Source organism: Plectropomus leopardus, chromosome 3 (assembly GCF_008729295.1).
Source record: "Plectropomus leopardus isolate mb chromosome 3, YSFRI_Pleo_2.0, whole genome shotgun sequence".
In the NCBI taxonomy this organism is placed as follows: Eukaryota; Metazoa; Chordata; class Actinopteri; order Perciformes; family Serranidae; genus Plectropomus; species Plectropomus leopardus.
Window position 1 is genome coordinate 12,257,649 of NC_056465.1, and position 19,510 is coordinate 12,277,158.

The 19,510-nt window shown below is 39.2% G+C and overlaps 1 protein-coding gene across 1 annotated transcript in view; it reads left to right on the top strand.

Moving 5' to 3' along the window:
- lrp8 (low density lipoprotein receptor-related protein 8, apolipoprotein e receptor) overlaps positions 1 to 19,510 on the top strand; it is a 131,695-nt gene that overhangs the window by 105,920 nt on the left and 6,265 nt on the right. Inside the window, exons 13-17 of the mRNA XM_042513439.1 lie at positions 2,076 to 2,217; positions 7,140 to 7,292; positions 10,032 to 10,406; positions 15,628 to 15,696; positions 18,848 to 19,038. Coding sequence (XP_042369373.1) covers positions 2,076 to 2,217; positions 7,140 to 7,292; positions 10,032 to 10,406; positions 15,628 to 15,696; positions 18,848 to 19,038 — 930 coding nt within the window. The remainder of the gene's footprint in view (positions 1 to 2,075; positions 2,218 to 7,139; positions 7,293 to 10,031; positions 10,407 to 15,627; positions 15,697 to 18,847; positions 19,039 to 19,510) is intronic.

Here is a 19,510-nt window from a genome sequence, read left to right on the forward strand (position 1 = left end):
TTAGGACGAAGAGAGAGGAAGAGAAATTGAAAAACAGAAAACTAAAGTGAAGAGGAGAGGAGATCTCACGGGTCAGGGCTGGCAATATTCTTTTTTATGATTTCCAAGGAAACAGGGGCAGATCTTTTTTTTACAGAACGGACTTTATGGAGAATCAGTAAGGTGTAGATTTTTCTGCTCGCCCAGTAGTCATGTATTTCTTGTTTTTTAGTGCTGCAACAGGCCCTTCCACCTATTGCATATGCCCTCTAAAAGAACCTATATGATTTTTTTCTGATACCACCCAGATGTATTTTAGGCCCCTCTAGTTCTCCTTAATACAGCTTTGCTACAAACAAATCCCAGTTAGCACCAAACGTCAATATGACATCAGAGAGACATTGGCCTCTTACATTGGACAGTTGTTACAGTTTATTTAGAATGAAAACCATGTAGATATTTTAAATGTCTGACAACATTAGATTTTCACGTTGTGTAGATGTAAACATTATGGTTTTTTTCGGATTTGGATTTTGCAACCCCTAAGAGGACGAGCAGTTACGGACAGTGAATGCATAATTACATGACAACTAAATTTTTCTATTCTATGTCAAGATGACATTGGCACGAGACATTAGAAAGATACTGGATTTTTGTTATTTAACAACACAACTTAAAACCAACAATATATCAACGTCATCTGTTATGCTACATCAAATTGAGGTTGGCATAAGATGTTGTCCTGACGTGGAATTTTGGTCATGTGACTTCACAACTGAAATTCAGACAAATATCAGTGTCCAGTGACACTGATGGCCAGCTGGGATTGTACGATGAGCCAAATATCTCAGTATTTCCTGCTTTGGCACGAAGCATAAACTGGAGTTGTTTGAAGCTTTTACGACAGTTGATGAGTCCTGATGTTTTTCTCAAAAGGATAGGCCTGTTAAAGAGTTAAAAATAATGTGTTCTACAGTTAAAAGCCTATTTTTATTGTGTTTATCCACCGTGTGCTAAGTAGGAGTTATTTTACCTCTGGTGTAAACCATCTACATAGGATGCCAAAAGTCTTCTGTTTTATTAAATCTGTTAAATAAAAATTCCAATCAATGACTTAGGATGTGTTAATATTAGGTGTATTTGATTCATACCAGTATAATCCAACTTCTCATTATGGCTATTATGGTTTATACTATGGACAAAATGTTGAGGATGACCTTCTCACCATACTATATACCTTATCAACCATGGCCGTGGCGCATAACCGGTGGCGCTGAGATATGCCTTTGCAACTCAACTCACCAAGTGCTACTCGCGGTAAATAGCCAAGTACACATGAACTGAGACCACCTTTTCAAGTGGACCCGGGCATGGGTCAATGCACCAAACCTGAGTATGCACACTGTGTTCACAGTGGACTTCACAGTAAAGTGTACTCAGACCTGGGCCTGGGTCCCTGATGTGAAAACCGATACAAATAGAGACTACAGCCTCCTCCATTTTTATTAGTCAAAATGCCACTTTAGTGTTTTAAAGCTGTGTATCCCCTGACATTTTATCAAAGAAAAAAATGTTTTATTTTCATTATTACAATCTTTATCACTTTGTGATCTTTAATTGCTGGTTGTGTTGAGATATCACAAAATGCAAGGAGTGGTCTATGATGGCAAAAATAGTGACAGTTTATTTGTTCAGCATTAATTGACTGTCAGGATTTCGTGCTGCATGCTAAGTGTCAGAGGATACAGTTAAAATAGCACACTCCCCATTATAACGTATTCAGTGTCTTTAAACGTCTCCTTGATTAAAATGCAGTGCTTTTAACCTTACTTCAATAAATAATGTTTTTGCCTTCAAACCTGTCATTTCTCATATGCCTTTAATTAAAAATTGAATTAAAGTTACCCCAGGCATAAAACATCTCCGTAAGATTAGTCTGTCCTTTTAAGTAAACTGTAAATCAACAGAACCTAAAAATAATCACGTGTCTCTGAGGAATCTGATTAGTAGTAGAGATTTGCTTTTCAGATATTACACCTAATTGTATGCATGTATGTATGTATTCCTTCAAACGTTCTTTCTATTTTTCTGTCCAGGATCGTGTTTATTGGACAGACTTGGAGGATGAAGCGATATACAGTGCCAACCGACTGACGGGACACGATGTGGCAAAAGTGGCAGAGCACCTCAACAACCCTCTGGACCTGGTGGTGTTTCACGAACAGAGGCAGCCTAAGGGTAGGACATACACGAATGATGACACATGAACATTTTGGTTCGTTTGTTTCAAGGGCAGCATGATTAAAGACACAGAAAACCGATTAGATTAGAAGCTACAGGTAACAGATTTTCATTGCATATTGGGCATTAAGGGCTCTGACAATGGTTGCTAATGTACTATTCTCATTGGTGCCATAATAGATGTTGCCACTGTGAAGTCACCCATTAGTTTGCTGACTCCAGTGTTGACCATGGATGTACTATTGGAAGTCTGGATACAGCCATGGAGGCGGGGCCCATTCATTCCTATGAAAGCTGCTTATTTGCGTAAAATAGCTCTTTTTGCGGAAGTAGAATCAGTGCAGAATACCCAGATCTACTGGCCCATAAGGCGTGCATACTAGAGAATCATTGCAGCTGAGCATGGCCGAGTGTGCCTGAGTGGGTAACTTCCACTTGCAGAGTGACTGACTTCTTCCTCAGCACCTTGCTAATTTAAATGGCTAGGCTTTTGGCTTCTTTGGACTTTCCAAATGTTATCAAACTGGATGGCTTAATTTGAATAGTGAAATGAGTCATTTCACGAGGGGACTGAACTCTCACAAAAAACAATTTACTGATTTACAGACATCTCTTTCCTGATGTAAGTCAATGGGAAAATGTCTTTCTGGGCCAGTGGGCATCAAGTGGCTGACCCGGACAGTGTAATTCCACTTTGTGGCCACGATGTAAAATTTGCATCAGAGCCTGATGCACTTCCTGGAAGCTTGGTTTTAACCCCCTTTACGTGTGGCATTTTGACAGTAGACATCTTGGATTTTTAGAGCCAGAAGTGACTATATTTGGATGCGGGGGTGGAGCTAACCCTAAAGCTAACAGCTAGCTTGGTTACTCAAAGCGTGAACGCCCTTAATTATGCATCATTTTAAGCCCAAAAAGAATTTAAATAGGTGACTCATATAAAAATGTACTCCCGTACAATTGTCATGAATGTTGACATTAGATATAGGGACCAAAAGCATTTTTGGCAGCAGTCTGTGAAGATGTTTATCTCTGCTGTAAAGTTGGGCATTTTAACATAGGTGTCTATGGGGATTGATTCTGTTTGGAGCCAGCCTCTAGAGGCTATCTAATGAACTGCAGCACTACAGCTTCACCCGGAGCGCAGGTCTAGTAAAAAAAAAACACCTGTGTGAGTGTGTGTGAATGTTTGTTCAGTGCTTGTCTGTTGTCTGTCCCAAAAAATCCTTTCAACATCCCACTTTCTGGTAACAAAGCCTTGAATAATCCATGTATAGACCAAAGGATCCACTTATTAAAACTGTCTGAGATAATAAACAAATAACCTCGTGTGTGTGATTAGATTGATGTGTGTGCTGTGCGTTTCAAATGATGTGTTTTGATGTAGTGTTTTTCCGGAGATGGATGCTTCCCCAGGTGTGCGAACGAAACACCTGCATGTGTGCGTGCAAGCTGAGCATGTCTGCGTTTGTGTGTTTGACAGTGTGTACAAGCAATTTGCTCGTGTGAGTCTGTGTTTTCATGCTTTGTTTTCTCCCCTCACTCAGCGCTCAAAGCAGTCTTGTCTGAGTGCCAGTGGGGAGCTAATTGCATTCTCTCATTAATAAATCAAGAGTTCTGCTCAAAGAGATATCACAGAATTAAGCATGTTTTTTTTCTTTCCCAAAATGCCAACAAAAGCAAGACATAACACAAACCAGGCCTAACTAGGCTAAATGAAGATATCGTGAATAAACTGTAGCTGCCCTGTGAAGATACCAGCAGTACTGATAAGTGAGATACTCAAATAAAATGTGACCTTGAGTGAAGAAGTTTGCAAGGTCTTTTGTTTGACTGCTTGCTTTTCATATCCATTCATCCTGTCAGAAAATGTGCTAATCTAAACAAAACCCAAAAGGGAAGATCACCATTTAATGATTGGTTGTCACGGTACACCTCCACAATTATTGAAAGGGCTGGAGCCACATTTGAACGTCTTCATTTTCTGACACACTTCCTCAAAAGAGCCTCTTTTCCTATCCTGTCTTGTTGTGCCTCTTTCATTATTGATCTATTTATTTTTTGACCATACAGCTGTGCTTTGAAGCCTAGGCTCCATGTTTTCGTTCTCATTCTAAACCTAAGGGAAGCAGTGCAGATGAGGAGAAGGGGACACTGGAGCGATTGCACTTTCAGAATGACATAATTTTTTGAAAAATTTTATCTCAGTCTCTCTTCTGCTGCTTTCTTTTTCCTTCTCAGTTCCTAATATCATTTCTTCTTCTTCTTCTTCTTCTTCTTCTTCCTCTTCTTCCACCCAATGCTGCCCAAAATTGAAATGTGTAGTCATGATGTGTCATGGCATTTCAAAGACTACCGTTTATGCAAAGAGCTTAATTTCTTTTTAACAATGAAGGTAGATGTATTAGATATTAGTACTTTCATTTAGATAGCTGTTCTTATTACATACTTGCAATGCTGAGATACTGTACACCAAGTACGAGTGTATTCCCATCTTATTAGAATCTCCCTGTGTGTAGTGAGCGATGGTGCTGTTTCCTCTGATGTGCTGCTCTTTAAAACTACGCACAAGTCAGGAGGCAGAATCGACCGCGACCTGACCTAATTCTTCCCCACATGACAAGAGTAGCAATATTTTTCCATGACGCTGAGTCTTCGGTTGGGAAAACTACTTGTAAATTTTTCATTTGAGTGCAGAGATTGAAATAAAAAAAAGAAAGTTTAGACACCCCAGCCTTAACCTAAGCATCACTTTATTCAAAAATAGGCTGTGGCATAAATATAGGTCCCTAAATAATACTTAGCAAGTTGGTTCCAACAGCTATGTAATGTTTTGCAGAAGGCTATCGGGTAATAAGAATAATAGGTTGTAGGTCATTATTCTAATAATAATATTAATAACTTCATTTATATAGCACCTTTAAAAACTGAGTTTACAAAGTGCTTTGACAAGCAAAGCAAAGCAGAAATGGGATACACAGATAGCGATACAATCGTGAAACACAAGCAAGAAGAAACTAGGGTAGATTTAGAGTAGAAATAAAACCAGAGGACAAATAATGTCAATATTAAATAATACAAAGAAGTAGACCAAAAACAATAAAAACAATGAAATGAATCAAATCACAAATAAAGGGAAATAAAATAGATAAAACATCCTTTAAAAAGATGAAATAAAAATAAATAAATAAAAGTATTGTTATGTTATCTGATACTGTCTACTACAACTTTGTTGCTGGGCTTCCACTGTGTTCTGACATGGTGTTTCTCAATGGGGTCCAGTGTTACCTCTAATAGCACACCATATTTCGAAACTTTTAAAAATGAATCCATTCTGACCACACAAGTGTAATATTAATAAAACAACATAATTTTAGAAGATATTTAGATTTTTTGTCAAGACACATGTTTGTGTTTTGTGCTAGAATTTACACTCAGAAGTTATGTCTGTATTTAAAAATATTGTTCACACCAGCACCGGCTTGAACTTCGCTCAGAATTACTGGAACTCTTTTGATGCTGACTGAGACACAAAACTGGGGTACTGTCTTCAATTCTTAATAGCCTTTTTCTCTTAAGTATTCAGGTCTGCAGTTCATGTAAACCTCTGTGCTCATCACCCTGGAGCTGACATGGGTTAGTTTGTTCCAAAGTGCAGAACTAAAACCTTTGGTGAAGCAGCTTTTAGTTATTGCATGTATGCACCGAGTTGCTTAAACAGTCTGAGAGCTGCTGGAAGTGTTAAAATCTTTAAAACGTGAACTAAAGACCAACCTATTCTACCAACATTTTGAATAAGAATGGTTTAGACATTATTTACCAGTGGTCTTCAATGTTTTTAGGCCAAAGACCTCTGAGCTGAAAGAGAGACGGAACAGGGAGCTCCTACTACCTCGAAAAAACTGAGTGGGGCTTGAGATAAATCCCTGAATATTTTTTTTTCTTTTGTTTGTTTATTTTGGGTCTTCTCTTGTTTGTGCTTGCCTGTAGCTGCTAGGTTAGGAGCAATTGTAGTATAGCTAGCTGCATTAACCTCACCATCTGCACTTTGGCTGGTGGTTTCTTTAAGTGGATGGTGTGTCAGAGTCACTTGCATTATAGTTACAAAATAATAATACAGCTAATTGGCCAATTACTGTTAGATAGCTCTATTGATTGCATAGTGACTCATGGGTAAGAGTTGGCCTATCATGTAGGTTATATACTGTTTGTGCATACGACCTATATGATATGAATGGGGTTTTTTGGGTTGTCTTTTTTTAAGAATAGGCACATATGTAGAATTCATCCTAACGTGTATTTCCAGACATATTTTAGATTTTTTTTAAAAATACATTATTATTGTTGTTATTATTATTATTAGTAGTAGTAGTATTAATATTATTAGTATTACTTTTTTTTACTAGCTCTTATTTACCTATATTATTTTGAGTATCAATATTATTTTGCTGTTTATATTTATTTTATTATTATTCTCCCTGTTTCACCACCACTTTACTATTACCATTATTAGTACTTTCAAATCTATTTTATTACATTTTAATCATTTTTATTGTCACATGTGCTCTGGTCTGTTTTTACAGCCTACTGTGTTCTGTCTGATTGTCAGCTTGTCAGTCAAATACTGTATTACGCAATTAGAACTGCACTAATCTGTAAAAAAGCTGCTTTAGAAAAAAGTTTGATTGATTGATTGATTGATTGATTGATTGATTGATTGATTGATAAGATTTCATGGGCAGGAAGCACGTAAAGTTTATTCAGTGTCATGACTGAAAGTTTTCGATACATCATTATCGATGTAGATGTAAGGCTGCAAAACACATAAAGTAAAATGTATCCTTTATTGAATTTGTAAGAGAAAATGCAAGCCCAAACCCTTTTTAATCCTCTTTTTATATCTTTTTGTGTCCCTCCAGCCCCAGATACCTGTAACATGGGCAGTCTGCCTAATGGTGGCTGTGAATACCTCTGTCTGAAGGCCCCGCAAATCACAGACCATTCTCCCAAGTATACCTGTGCCTGTCCTGACGGCATGGAGCTGGGACCAGACATGAGGCGCTGTGCTATAGGTAAGTCGGTCACACTCTGAAACCATAAATCACAAGAGACCAGGAGCGCACTTAATTAAAAGGATTGTGCTGAGGAATGTCACATGGAGGTCTACATTGCTGTAATCACAGTGACATGATGGAGTGCTAGGCCGTACAGATATTTAACTGGTTTCGCTCTTTCAGCACTGCTAAAAAGAATTCACCTCATAATTAGTATTTATACATACCTTTATAGAAATGTTCCAATTTAAACTATTCAGTATATTGGTGATGGCCAGCCTTATACTTGGGTGACTGTGGGAAACATTTATAATGCCATTACAGGCTGAGCGAAATACTCACAGGTTATATTTCAGCCTCATATAACTTGAATCTTGGCCAGTCATTTCAATTTTGATTTAGGTTCTGCTCTCACCACAGCTAGACCAAGAACAACTTATTTCTTTATAGTTTTCAGTGCTAGAGTTGTAGCTTCCTATACTGGTAATCCCACATGCCGCCACTCTGATGTGTAACATTTGAGGGAATCTGCTGAATATTCACCGTAAATTCTTACTATATTAAATGCAAACCCAATTGTCTAAAGTATAATCTTCTTATTGGTGAATTTGTCTACTCTCACTCATGATAAAATTGTTATGTTCGTAACCATTTATATTTATATTTGTCTCAAATCATAGCATAGTAGTCTGTGCAGTTTTTATCCACATCAGCCTTCAATAATTCAAAATGTTCAAATATTATTGTATTTAAGGAACATTGTGTAAGATTTCTGAGGATGTAGTGCCCTCTAGTGGTGAAGATAGCAGATTGCAACCAGCTGAAAATTGTCCTGTTCAGAATTCCCTCAGTGTTCATTGTACGGGAGATTTTTACTGAGAGCTGGATTATCCACAGAGGTCTCTTCCTCTCCAAAAATAAGGCGATTTAAAATGGTAAAACATTGTTTTAAAAAAGCAGTTTCACAGTACAGATCAGTGTGTTTCTCCTATGCTTTTTCAGTCTGCCTGCAATTTGCCAAGTGATCAGCACCAGCTAATGTGTGCTCACCTATTTCCTCTGATAATTTAATGTGTGCCCATCTTATTTCTGATCCAGATGCTCAGGATGTTTATATTGGGAACCAAATTATCCGCAAAGGTCTCTTTCTTGCCAAAATAAATTGACTCAATTATTTAACAGGCAAAAACGCCTAATAAAGCAGTTTCATGGTAAAGAATCAGTGTTTTTTCTAATGCTGTCATCACGGAGGGGCTGCTAACTATCTACAGCCAGTGTCTGGTTTGTCCCTTTTGGACTAGTGTACAAGCATGGTGTAAAACCATGGCAATCTCCATAGGTGAGGGCCTGCTGTCTGTGTAGTTATAAATAGCTCATTCTAAGATAACGAAAACACAACAATTCTCAAATAATTCTACACTTCAAAAAACATGTATACGTTATTTACCATTTCTGCCAGTACATCCCCCTAAATCCTACACACTGAATCTTTAATTACGATTGATTCAAAAGCCACTTCCTTCAGAAAAATTGTTACCTGTGCTTAATGTAGCAGCTCGACAATTCTCCCGGCTTACCTGTGTTCCCAGCACACCTTCATTATCTCACCGACCCTATTTCCCCCACTCAGCCAGTCCCCAGCCTCTACAGTCACCACATTTGTTAAGTTGTTATCCTTATTAGACCCTCACTGTTTGCACAGGTGAGGACTGGAGAAAGGAGCTAAGACAGACAAAAGATGATGATGTATGTAGGCCACCTTTCAGAGAATCCCTCTGAGAAAGAGCAAACATGGCCATTGAATGTGCACATAGAGAGAGAGAGAGAGAATATGCACTCACAATTTCTGGACTTCTTATTGCAGTGCAAATATTTCTGCTGAGCTCTTATTAAAGTTGATAAAAAATGGCCCCTTGCATTATGTTCCTCTTTGCTTTATGTCTATATTGAAGAAAGGCTGTATTAGTTTTGCAGCTACCATAATAATTAAAGACATGTATGTAGAAATCCCAATCAAATCACTTTTTTTAAGCTGTCATTTGGTTATCTGATTACACAGATAGAAAGGTATGGCAGTGGCGACCTAGTCATGTGTTATATGCAATATGGATACACTAAAAGTAACAAGAGACAGAGTTAGAGGTGATGAGAAAATGCCAGTCAGTTTGAGTTTGATGCCTTACAGTTCATCATGCTCCTTTTACTACAACGTTTATCATTTCTGTCCCTGTTCAAGCAACAAACGAAAACATGACTTTTTAAAAAGGTGGTAAACGTGAAAGATGACATGCCCTTCCTTTCTATTACAAAACAGGGGTTTGTTAGCCTTGGTAGCTGTAGAGTCACACTTCAGTACTGAAGGGAAAGGAACATGGAGGCCTGATTAGCCTCAAGCTAGAAATTGGTACAATGAAAATACAACACACAGCAACAACACAACACACACCAGCCTTGGTAGAGGCCCTGGGGTCTATATGTGCTTTTGTTACCTTAGAATAAGCCAGAGACCATATTCTTTAAATTACCCAACAATATCATTTTGCACACATTTTCCATATAGTTATATACTTCTATACTTATACCAGAAAATATCCTTATTATTATTTTCATTTATCTCCCAGCCCTAATTGAAAGTCTAGGTAGTTGGGAGCATCTTATATTCTTCTCAGTTCATGTTGTGGATGTACTTGCTGGCTTTAAGCATTTTCAAGTAAAAGCCTGAGTACTTAAGATTTTTGTCCTGTCTCTCCTGTGCAGTTCGACCCAGAACAACCACAACAGTTGCTCCAACTACAACCACAACTCCTACCACAAGCACTACAACCAGCACTACAACAACCAGCACAACTGTATCCACCACCACGGCTCCCTCTACCACTACCACCACCACAACCACCACCTCTGCTGCCACAACACTCAGGCCCACAACTAGACGCCTGACGACACCGGCCCCTCCTCAGACCCCGAGAAGAACCTCTACGGAGCGGCCACGGACCCCGGCTGCCATGAACACAGAGACGACCAGTTTCAGCAGCACGGGTCAGACGTCCACATCCACACACACACCCCTGTTGGGTCCAGTGGCACCTAACAGCATTCAGAGAGAAAATAATGCCAACCTCTCCCACAGAGGTAAGTATCATTTGTGCATAGGAATGTGAGTTGTAGTTGAGTGTATGCAAACTGTGTGTGTGTGTGTGTGTGTGTGTGTGTGTTTCTGTGCGTGAAATACCCTGCTGCCATCACTGCCGTTACCACCTGCCATTAAAGCAGCAGGGAGCTGAAAACCACTACTTACATCAGTTTCCCCTCTCTCTGGCTTCTCTTCCCCATCGTTTCTTTGTCTGACCATCTGTCTATCTACTGTATGTCCTCTGCTTTTCTCTCTCGCACACACCAATACACACTATACTCACTGGTGTGCCTCTCGGTCTGCTTGCTGTCGTTCCCCCGTGAGCAGCGTGTAACAGAGCTGTCAGAGCTAACAAACGACAGTCCCCTCCATTCTCACCTTCCACCTCTCATCACTCATCCTCACTTTCTGACAGCCTCTCTCACTCTCTTTGCTTTTTTGTTTTTTTTTACTCTCTCCACCTCTCTTTTGCTCTTTCTGTCTCAAAACTGGCAGCATTCTTGGTTCTTGCACCAATCATGCTTTACTGGCTCGCCAGAAAAATACCGCTTTACAGTTTGTCGCCCAGACAAACAATGACAGCAGAATATAACAGCAGTTACAATGCTTTACAAAGCCACACTGAGACTTAAATTGTATCTTGAAGGGGGAGAAAAATCCTTGAGAGCACCAAAAAGCAAAATTGATAAATCACTGTGCTGAACACTACATGCTACAGTGTAATTTTAGTGGCAGAAATCAGTTACTTAAGTTTTTTGCTTGGATTTTTGTTGCCTTCGCTACATAGAGCCATTTACATCAGATAGTAGTAACTGTCAAACTGCAGAGGCACTTATTTGTCCTCAAGTCATTTGTTTCTTATAATGGTAGAAAGATAACAAAAAATACTCAGAATAAGTTATCTTTTTGAGTACTGACTTGCCTTTTATTGAGATAAAGTGGATGTGTGCATTTCTTTATGTATGTTCAACTAGCTCCAGTGCCATTGCATCACCCTTTTCAGACTAAGGCAAGAGTAAAACAAGTAGAGATGCACAGTATATATCAGACACATGAAACATTGGTCAATAATGCAAAATTCATATTAATATGTATAATTTGGATAATGGTATTATAACTGATAAATATTGCAGATAATACAACACCAAACTGCTTTCATTTAATTAACAAGGGCAGCATTTACACACCCCGACACAGTAGGTGGCGCAACCTTTAAAGTTGGTTTGCATTAATAATAATTAGGTAACTAGCCATGTGATCCTACAGTTAGCCCTGTCACTGTGTGTGCAGGCAGACTCATCCACTGTCCCTAGTGCAGAGCTCACACACCGACAGCAGTAGTCTCCTAGTTTCTCCATGGTGAAACTTTCTGTTTCAATACTTGTGTATAACTTGTTGACAAGTCTGTTCTGACAGATTATGTTGAAGCATTCAATTTCAATTCTTAGGCAAAATGCTCCATAAAAACCAACATATGTTTAGGAAGATTCATTTATCTATTTCAATCTATTTCACAAGAACCAATAAATGAACATTTAAAGAGTCAGAACTGTTCATTGTTTTTGTTGTGTTAACAATCGTGATGGTTACATTTGTTGAGGTCAGGGCTATGGAACACTATATAATTTATATTAAAAATGTCCAAATTAATTGGGCAATCTTAATCTTACACAAAGGACTACGTAATTTTTTTATAACAAGCATTTCAGAGAAATTGCCACTGTGTAAACAGCACTGCCGGATGTTTCAACTGCTGATCTGTTACTTATAGCAGACCAATACTATTTTAACCATTTGTCGGTTAAAATTTAGCTAACTATTTCAACAGTTTATTCATTACTTTAAGCTAACTAATGGTATTTCAACAATATATCAGTTACTTATAGCAAACTGTTTCAACCAAACGATTATAGACACAACAAGTTGCGTCCCATTTCCAAGATTATGATTTAAAACCCTTCCCATGTGGCTCTTCTGAGGGGCCAATAGCCGGTCAAGGGCACTACCTTCAGTTGTGCATGAACTGCAGGTTCTTTTAAAATTAAAAAAGGGGATATTATGAGTTATATTATCGATTTTGGCCATGAAAAGCAGGTAATTATCAGTTATCAGTATCCAAATCCAAATCGTGCTTTCCTTAAAACAATGTTTAATTTAATGTCATGTTTATTTAAAAGGATTTAAAGCATTTAAATGAACATCAGTATAACATACAAATGTTAATATGCCAGCATTCGTAGGACTGCTAATTTACATCTGTAGTCATCTGGCAGGCAACAGACATTACAAACATTAAGAAAGACAGAAAAAAGAAAAATAAAAGAAAGAGATACAACAATTCATTCAGACAACAAAAGTGTAGTAACATGGCGTTATTGACACACTTAAGAAGAACCCGCAGCTAATGTCTTATACTTCAATGACATAGCCTACTTCTCAGAAGATAATTAAAGATGGAGCAACAGAAGTAGAAGGATATAAAAGTGACAAGTCAGAAAGATTGCAAGCTGCTGTACTGTGTTTGAACTCAGATTTGACAATTTTGCATTTACATCAGAGACATTTCTCATTATATCGAGAAGCTAGAGAGAGCTGAGATTGAAAAAAACTACACAGGCTAGGGGGAAAGGAGAAAGGAAGGATGATGAAAGTTAGTGTGAGAGAGTAAGAGTAAAAGGAAGAGTTAGACACACAGGGAGGACAGGGAAATGAACGAGATAAAGAGCGAGGAGTAAAACTAAGGATTGTTAAATGAGAAGGTACAGTGAGAGGCAATAAAAAGGCCATAGAGGAAAAAGAATAAGCAGAGCACTAAAAGGAACATGACAGTCCAGCACTCGAACAGGGAGGATGGGACGAAGATGACACACTGTTGGGAGTGAAAACAGCATTTACAGGGATGAGAAAAGATGGGATGGAAAACAGGCAGGAGAGAAAGTGATTTTCTGGGAATTAAAGAGAATGGTTGCTAGTAGCTTCACTTTTGGGGGCCTGGGTTTTTCCAGAGTTACTAAGAAGCAAGAACATGTTTCCTCTAGTCTCTGAAGTTGTCAGCCTCCTCGCCACACCACAAGTGCTCCAGATGAGAGGTGGAGCAGACACGGATGGGAAAATGGGGCATGAACAAGACGCATCTCCAAACCCACGGGCCATGTGTTATCATTTTCAACTCAGTGCACACTGTCAAGTGTGCCGGCATCAGCTGTTACACATGTGCGGCACTGCAGCGGGCATGGTGGAGGGAGGAAGAACCAGAAGTTTCAAGAATAAAAGATAAACCACAGCTGGTACACAAGGCTCACATGCATGTATGCTCTTACAAATTTGAACCTTTACTCATGATGTCAGTAATTATTCATCAATCTCTCAGCCACATTGGGCAAGACTAGAACATGCTGCCTTGCACTTAAAAGGATAGGTTCTCTTTTTTTTTTTTAGGTCAGTCAGGTTCCCATATGAAGACTGAATTAGGTTTTGCTTGGTTTTCATTAGGGTTGGGAATCACATAACATATATTGCTGTGCATTGCAATATATATTACTCTTTTTAAACTGTTTTAAACTGCAAACTATGTCTCAAATGGAAAACTTTTCAGTCTGTTCATCTCATTTTAGTCATTTTTATTAAAGCAAATTGTGGCTATTAGCCTGCAAAAAGCAATCGATTCAATTATTCTAGTTGAATATTACAAAAGTTTTAATTGTATTTATGATACTTATTATTTATACAATAGAAAATCAAATCTTGATGCCCATGTATTGATACAATATTGCTACATCTTCATCTCCTCTTTTCATGGCTGACTCTATTCACAAAAACAGTCATTTACCTCGCTGAACATGAGACCTGCTTTACTATTTCTGCCTCAATAACTTTGTGTTATTGTGTGAATAGTGATTTAAAGAGTTATTTTGGATTCCCTTATTAATTTTCTGCAAAAATATATGTCATTGTGGTATGACTAACAGTGTGTGGAGTTAATATTTTGATACTTATATGGTGACTTTAATATAATCTACTGTATAAACTGTAGGTAACCTACACATTATGGGAGGGTTATATTAAAAATATTATAGTGATATAAATAGGAACATTTTCATCCAAGCAAACAGCAAATTCTTTTTGAACTTAAAATCCCTCCAGCAATAATAGTCTTAATGAAATTGAGCCTTTTTTTTTCTTTTTTCCCCCCTTTTTCTCACTTTCTCCCTCTCTCTCTCTCTCTCTGCCTTCACTTTCCGGGATTGCTTCTTTCATAACTGCTGCTTTAATAAGATTCTATTAATCCGCCTTTTAGAGTCTTAGGACCCATTGGACGTCACTCATACTTTGAGAAAAGCCAAATTCATACTTGTGCTGACTCAGGGCCCAGACACTTTAAGTTGCGTCACCTGCTGTGCCTCTTTAAGTTACAGTATGTCTTTGTCTGTGTGTGTACGTGCTTGTGTGTGCGCATTTATCTAAAAGCAGTTTATCCTCAGTATGATTGCATATATGAAAGAAAATATGTCCTTATTGTATTTTTCATCCATCACCTTCCATCTTCCATCTTTTTCCATGCATCCAACTACACTGTCTTTCTAGAATGAGCCAATCAGTATGCAGGGCCAGGGCTGTGATCGCCTCTGTTAATCTTCCTCACTAGACTTCATTATAGCCATCTGATCACACTTTGGCTAATGGCTAGCCTGCTGCTAATAGGAGGGTGGGGAGCAGGATTAATGTCACACTGCACGCCGACCTGTTGGGGTGAGAGTTGAAGGGGAGTGGGGATACAAAGCATGTCTAGAATAAATGTTACATTATGGCACAATATGTAGACAAAAAAAAGAGACTTGCAACACAAAGTCGTGCATTTGAATTCACTCTCAAGGTCAGCTGGACTGTTTACCATGTTTCAATCTTTCACCGAAAGATGTATTACCTCCCTAAATCAACATTTGTTTTTGAATTTTATTGGTGCAAATTCTGATACATTACTTCCTGCATTTATATGGCACCCTGGTATGATTCATCTGCATTTCATTTACACATGCACACAAAGTCAGAAGTCCAAAGTGAAATCAGATGGATTCTCTGCCCTTATTTTATGCAAATATATATTTTGCCAGCAAGATGCTTCATACTTGTGTTTCTCTCTAGCAAGGCCTTTGGGGAGGGTGTTGTGGTGGAATGAAACTTTTTGCTTAGTTTTATTTCTCTCTTTCTTCTTCATCTCAGCTGCGAGTGATCACTACCTCATAGGTAACAACATCACAGTAGCTGTTCTGGGGATAGTCATTCCTATCGGTGAGTACTCTTGACTTTCTCACTGTGTTGCCTCCGCTTTCTGCCCGCCTGCTTTTCCCTCCTCGCTTCTCCGTCTCTGCCTGTCGCTCAAAGTCCTGCATGCTGTGTGTGGATGTTGTGTTTTACAATATGTATGTATGTGTACTTGCATGTGTGTGTGCTTCTTTTGAGAGTTTTTGCTCCCACCTGGCTGATTAAAAAGGAGTATTATTTTAGATTTAACAGGAACAGTTGTGTGGCTTTTGAACATGTGGACCCTATGCCGGCCTCAGTAAATGTCTGAGCACAAAATAATAGTTTAGTAACTGAGAAAATGTACTGAGCTGTGGTATTATCCAACAATGGCTTCCTGGCCTACGGCTAGAAAAAGCCATTACGGGCCAGTGAGCTCGTCAGCCGGCGATGGCGAAGCCTTTGTAATGTGCACATTATGTCATTATTAATGAGATTTGGAGCAAATGGGAAATTCAGTTCATGTTTTGTCATCACATTTGACCAGCTGTTATAACATTAAGCTCATGTTCTCTGCTCTGATCGTACAGTAAGCTCACACTGCAATCAATCCACAGCTCTGACCTATTTTTTTTTTGACCCAGTGGACTCAGAGTGTGTTACACAGATGCTGGAATCAGATTTTGAATACGGGGGAAAGGGGCTTAACAAGATAAGATTGTGTTTTTGGCTTGGGGCAGTGGAAAATTTTGACCTGAGAGATGACATTATCGTCTGTATAGGGTTGAAGGCCACCATACTACGCAATACAGATAAAATAGAAAAAGAATGCAATTTTTTACAATCCAACCACCTCAGTAAGTTAATCTATTCTATTAGCTTTAATTAAAATGAAAATCCCTAATTTTATGGAAATATTTAAGATTTTCATGCATAACTTAGCTGAGAAATCAGCTGAATGTGCAAATGACCGTATAGCAGCAGCATATGTCACTAATTGAGATCTCTTTCATCCCTAATATTGAATACTTTGATAAATTATGGGGGCTCTAAAACATCATAAAGCATTTTTTTTTCCCTTTTCATTCCCAACGATTGTGATATCAGCTCATTAAAACAGCCCCCGAGACTGTTAACCCTTTTCGCTCCATCCCTAATTCTGTCCTTCTGCCATTCATTGCTGCCATAAATCCCCCCATTCTGCATTTTTTGGCAGCTTTGAAACGTTAATTATTGTTGAAGGTCCACAAGGGGCCAGATTTCTGCACCCCAGCTCTCCGCTCATATCCGTTAACGCACCACACCCACCCGCAGCTCCACAAGGGGAAACAGCCCAACAATGATTATCGGTATTTAGCCAAAGTCAGGCTGTTATGTCGCTCTCTAATTGGAGTGAAAATTTTCTAAATGAGACAAAAGCTGATGGTTTTTTTTAAACCAGTGAGCATTTAGAAAAGAACAAAGGAGGATCTGGGGTTTCCAGCCCAGTCGCACAGGGATCTCAAGTGCCTATCCAACAAAAGAGCAATTAGATGGGGCCTCCACAGGGGATGCAGACACATCTATGGACGTGGGCATACACACACGAAAACACACCCCCCACACACACTTGTTTTATCACTCCTCATTGACACACCTCTGGTTTGGCTGTAGGTCTCTTCACACACATAGACTCATACATGCATTACGCACACACTCAGGTCCTAAAGGGCAGCTACGCAGTCATGCTGATATGGTAATGAGAGACGAGAGACAGAGCTTATCTCAAATCCTCCACTCACCCTTTTCTCTCTCTCTCCTTCCTTCTTCTTCTCCCCTGTCCTTTCTCCTCTCTTAACCTCCTCCAAAAACAATAGAGTCAGGCAGTCTGCAGTTTGTGCTTAATTTTATTTGCCCAGGCTAGTGCAAAATTGTAAATCATAGCCCAAATGTAACATGAGAATAATGCGTTTGATAATGTGTGCAACCTTGCAGGGCTTTTATAGAAAATAAATAAATAATAAAAATAATAACCCAAACCCTAAACACTGCCTTCTGGGCCTGAATGCAAGATTTAAAGTTTCCATGTGGTTCAGCCTTTGTGTATGCATGTATCTATGTGTGTCTGTTGTGGATATGGGGTAGAAAATATGTGTGTGATGGTGCATGCAGGCATTCATTGTTGCAATTGTGCATGTGCATTTATGATTTTGTGTGTTTTTGATCATTCTGTAAGACTGAGACTTAGAAGGAAATGTAATAGAATGTGTATATATACAGTATGAGGGCTCATTATTTTCAGATTAAGTTCTTTTTTACCAGTTCCACTACAAAAATACATCAAAATTTAAAAAGCTTTTGGATGTACAGGATTTCCTAAAGGAAATGTTGTAACGGAGCTACACCTATTGACTATATGGATTGATTTTTTTGCATAAAAATAATACATCTGCTCCTCCCTGAAGGTTGATATTTTGTTCCAAACACAACTTTAATACCTCCACGTCGGCAATAGCCGTGGCAGCAGGCATTGTGTTTTTGGGCTGTCCGTCCCATTCTCACGATATCTTAAGAAAACCGTGGGAGATTTTCTTCAAATTTAGCACAGACATCCACTTGGACTCATATATATATATATATACATATAGCAGAGGTGGTCTTTGTTTTTGGTGGGGTGGCTGACCTCCAATGAAAAACACTATCTGAAATCCTGATAGAATGCCCTCATGCATCAAAACTTGGTTTGCTTTCCTCTGCAAGAAGACGCTGATCACTACAGTTAAGCTGCAGTAAATAAAGTCCTCTTAGGTTGACGACTGTTGAACATATTCTCTTCATATTAGAGAGTAAAGAGAACAACAAACAAACTGGTTAAGTACATTCAGAGCTTTAAGATCATTTTAAACAACATGATCAGAACAAAAGTGTTCTTGTCGCAAATGATATCCTTACATCCTTGTAGTCCTGTTATGCTAACAGCATCTGGGAGTTCACCACTTCTTCCTCTTCATTTAGTTCCTTTAAAAACCTTTCGTACCATTATGCATTCAATTATATACCATTTTGAAAAATAAAGACAAAATAATGAGCCCTCAGTACATGAAGGAAAGTGTGCGAGGCGTGTTTGTGTGTGAGTGCTTAAAGCGCCGCTCTGTGTCCCCTGGGCTGTGTTAACGCTCCCGCCGTGTGTTGTTGTTGTGTGTGTGTTAAACACATGCAGTCCCTATCCTTGCCACAGTGGTCATTGGATTACTCTGCACCGGCGGCTACCTGGTTTGGCGCAACTGGCGGCGCAAGAACACCAAGAGCATGAACTTCGACAACCCTGTGTACCGCAAAACCACAGAGGACGACGACGACGAAATCCACATCGGGCGACACAGCGAGTCCATCGGCCACGTGTACCCAGCAGTGAGTGGTAGCCACAGTCAGCCCTTCATAGCGCTTCCTCTGGGGGGCGGTGTCACAGACAGCAACTCTCACTGGTACTCAGGGGCACCGATGCTCTCCAGCGGCAAATGAGAGATGCTGAGGAGGAAAGGAGGGAATATTTGGGATATGGGAGGATGGGCAGGAATTTTTGAAAAGCCCGTTTGTTGTACATGTAGGCCTGGTGGAAAGAAAGAACAGGCTTGCACATGCCCAAATTCTCACACATCATTTTTGCTGTAATCACTGAAAACACACACAGATAAGCCCTCCACGAGTGCATCACATTTATGTCACCTTCATGACCATAATCATACAGCACACGTTTATCACCATCGCATCCTTGTCGCCAACCTGCCATCTCTTCTCTGTGTACATTGTGTTCGTTTTTCTGGTGATTGAAGTGTTTGATCTGTTCCTGGGCAACATATGTTTCTTACGAGGCCCCCGTTTC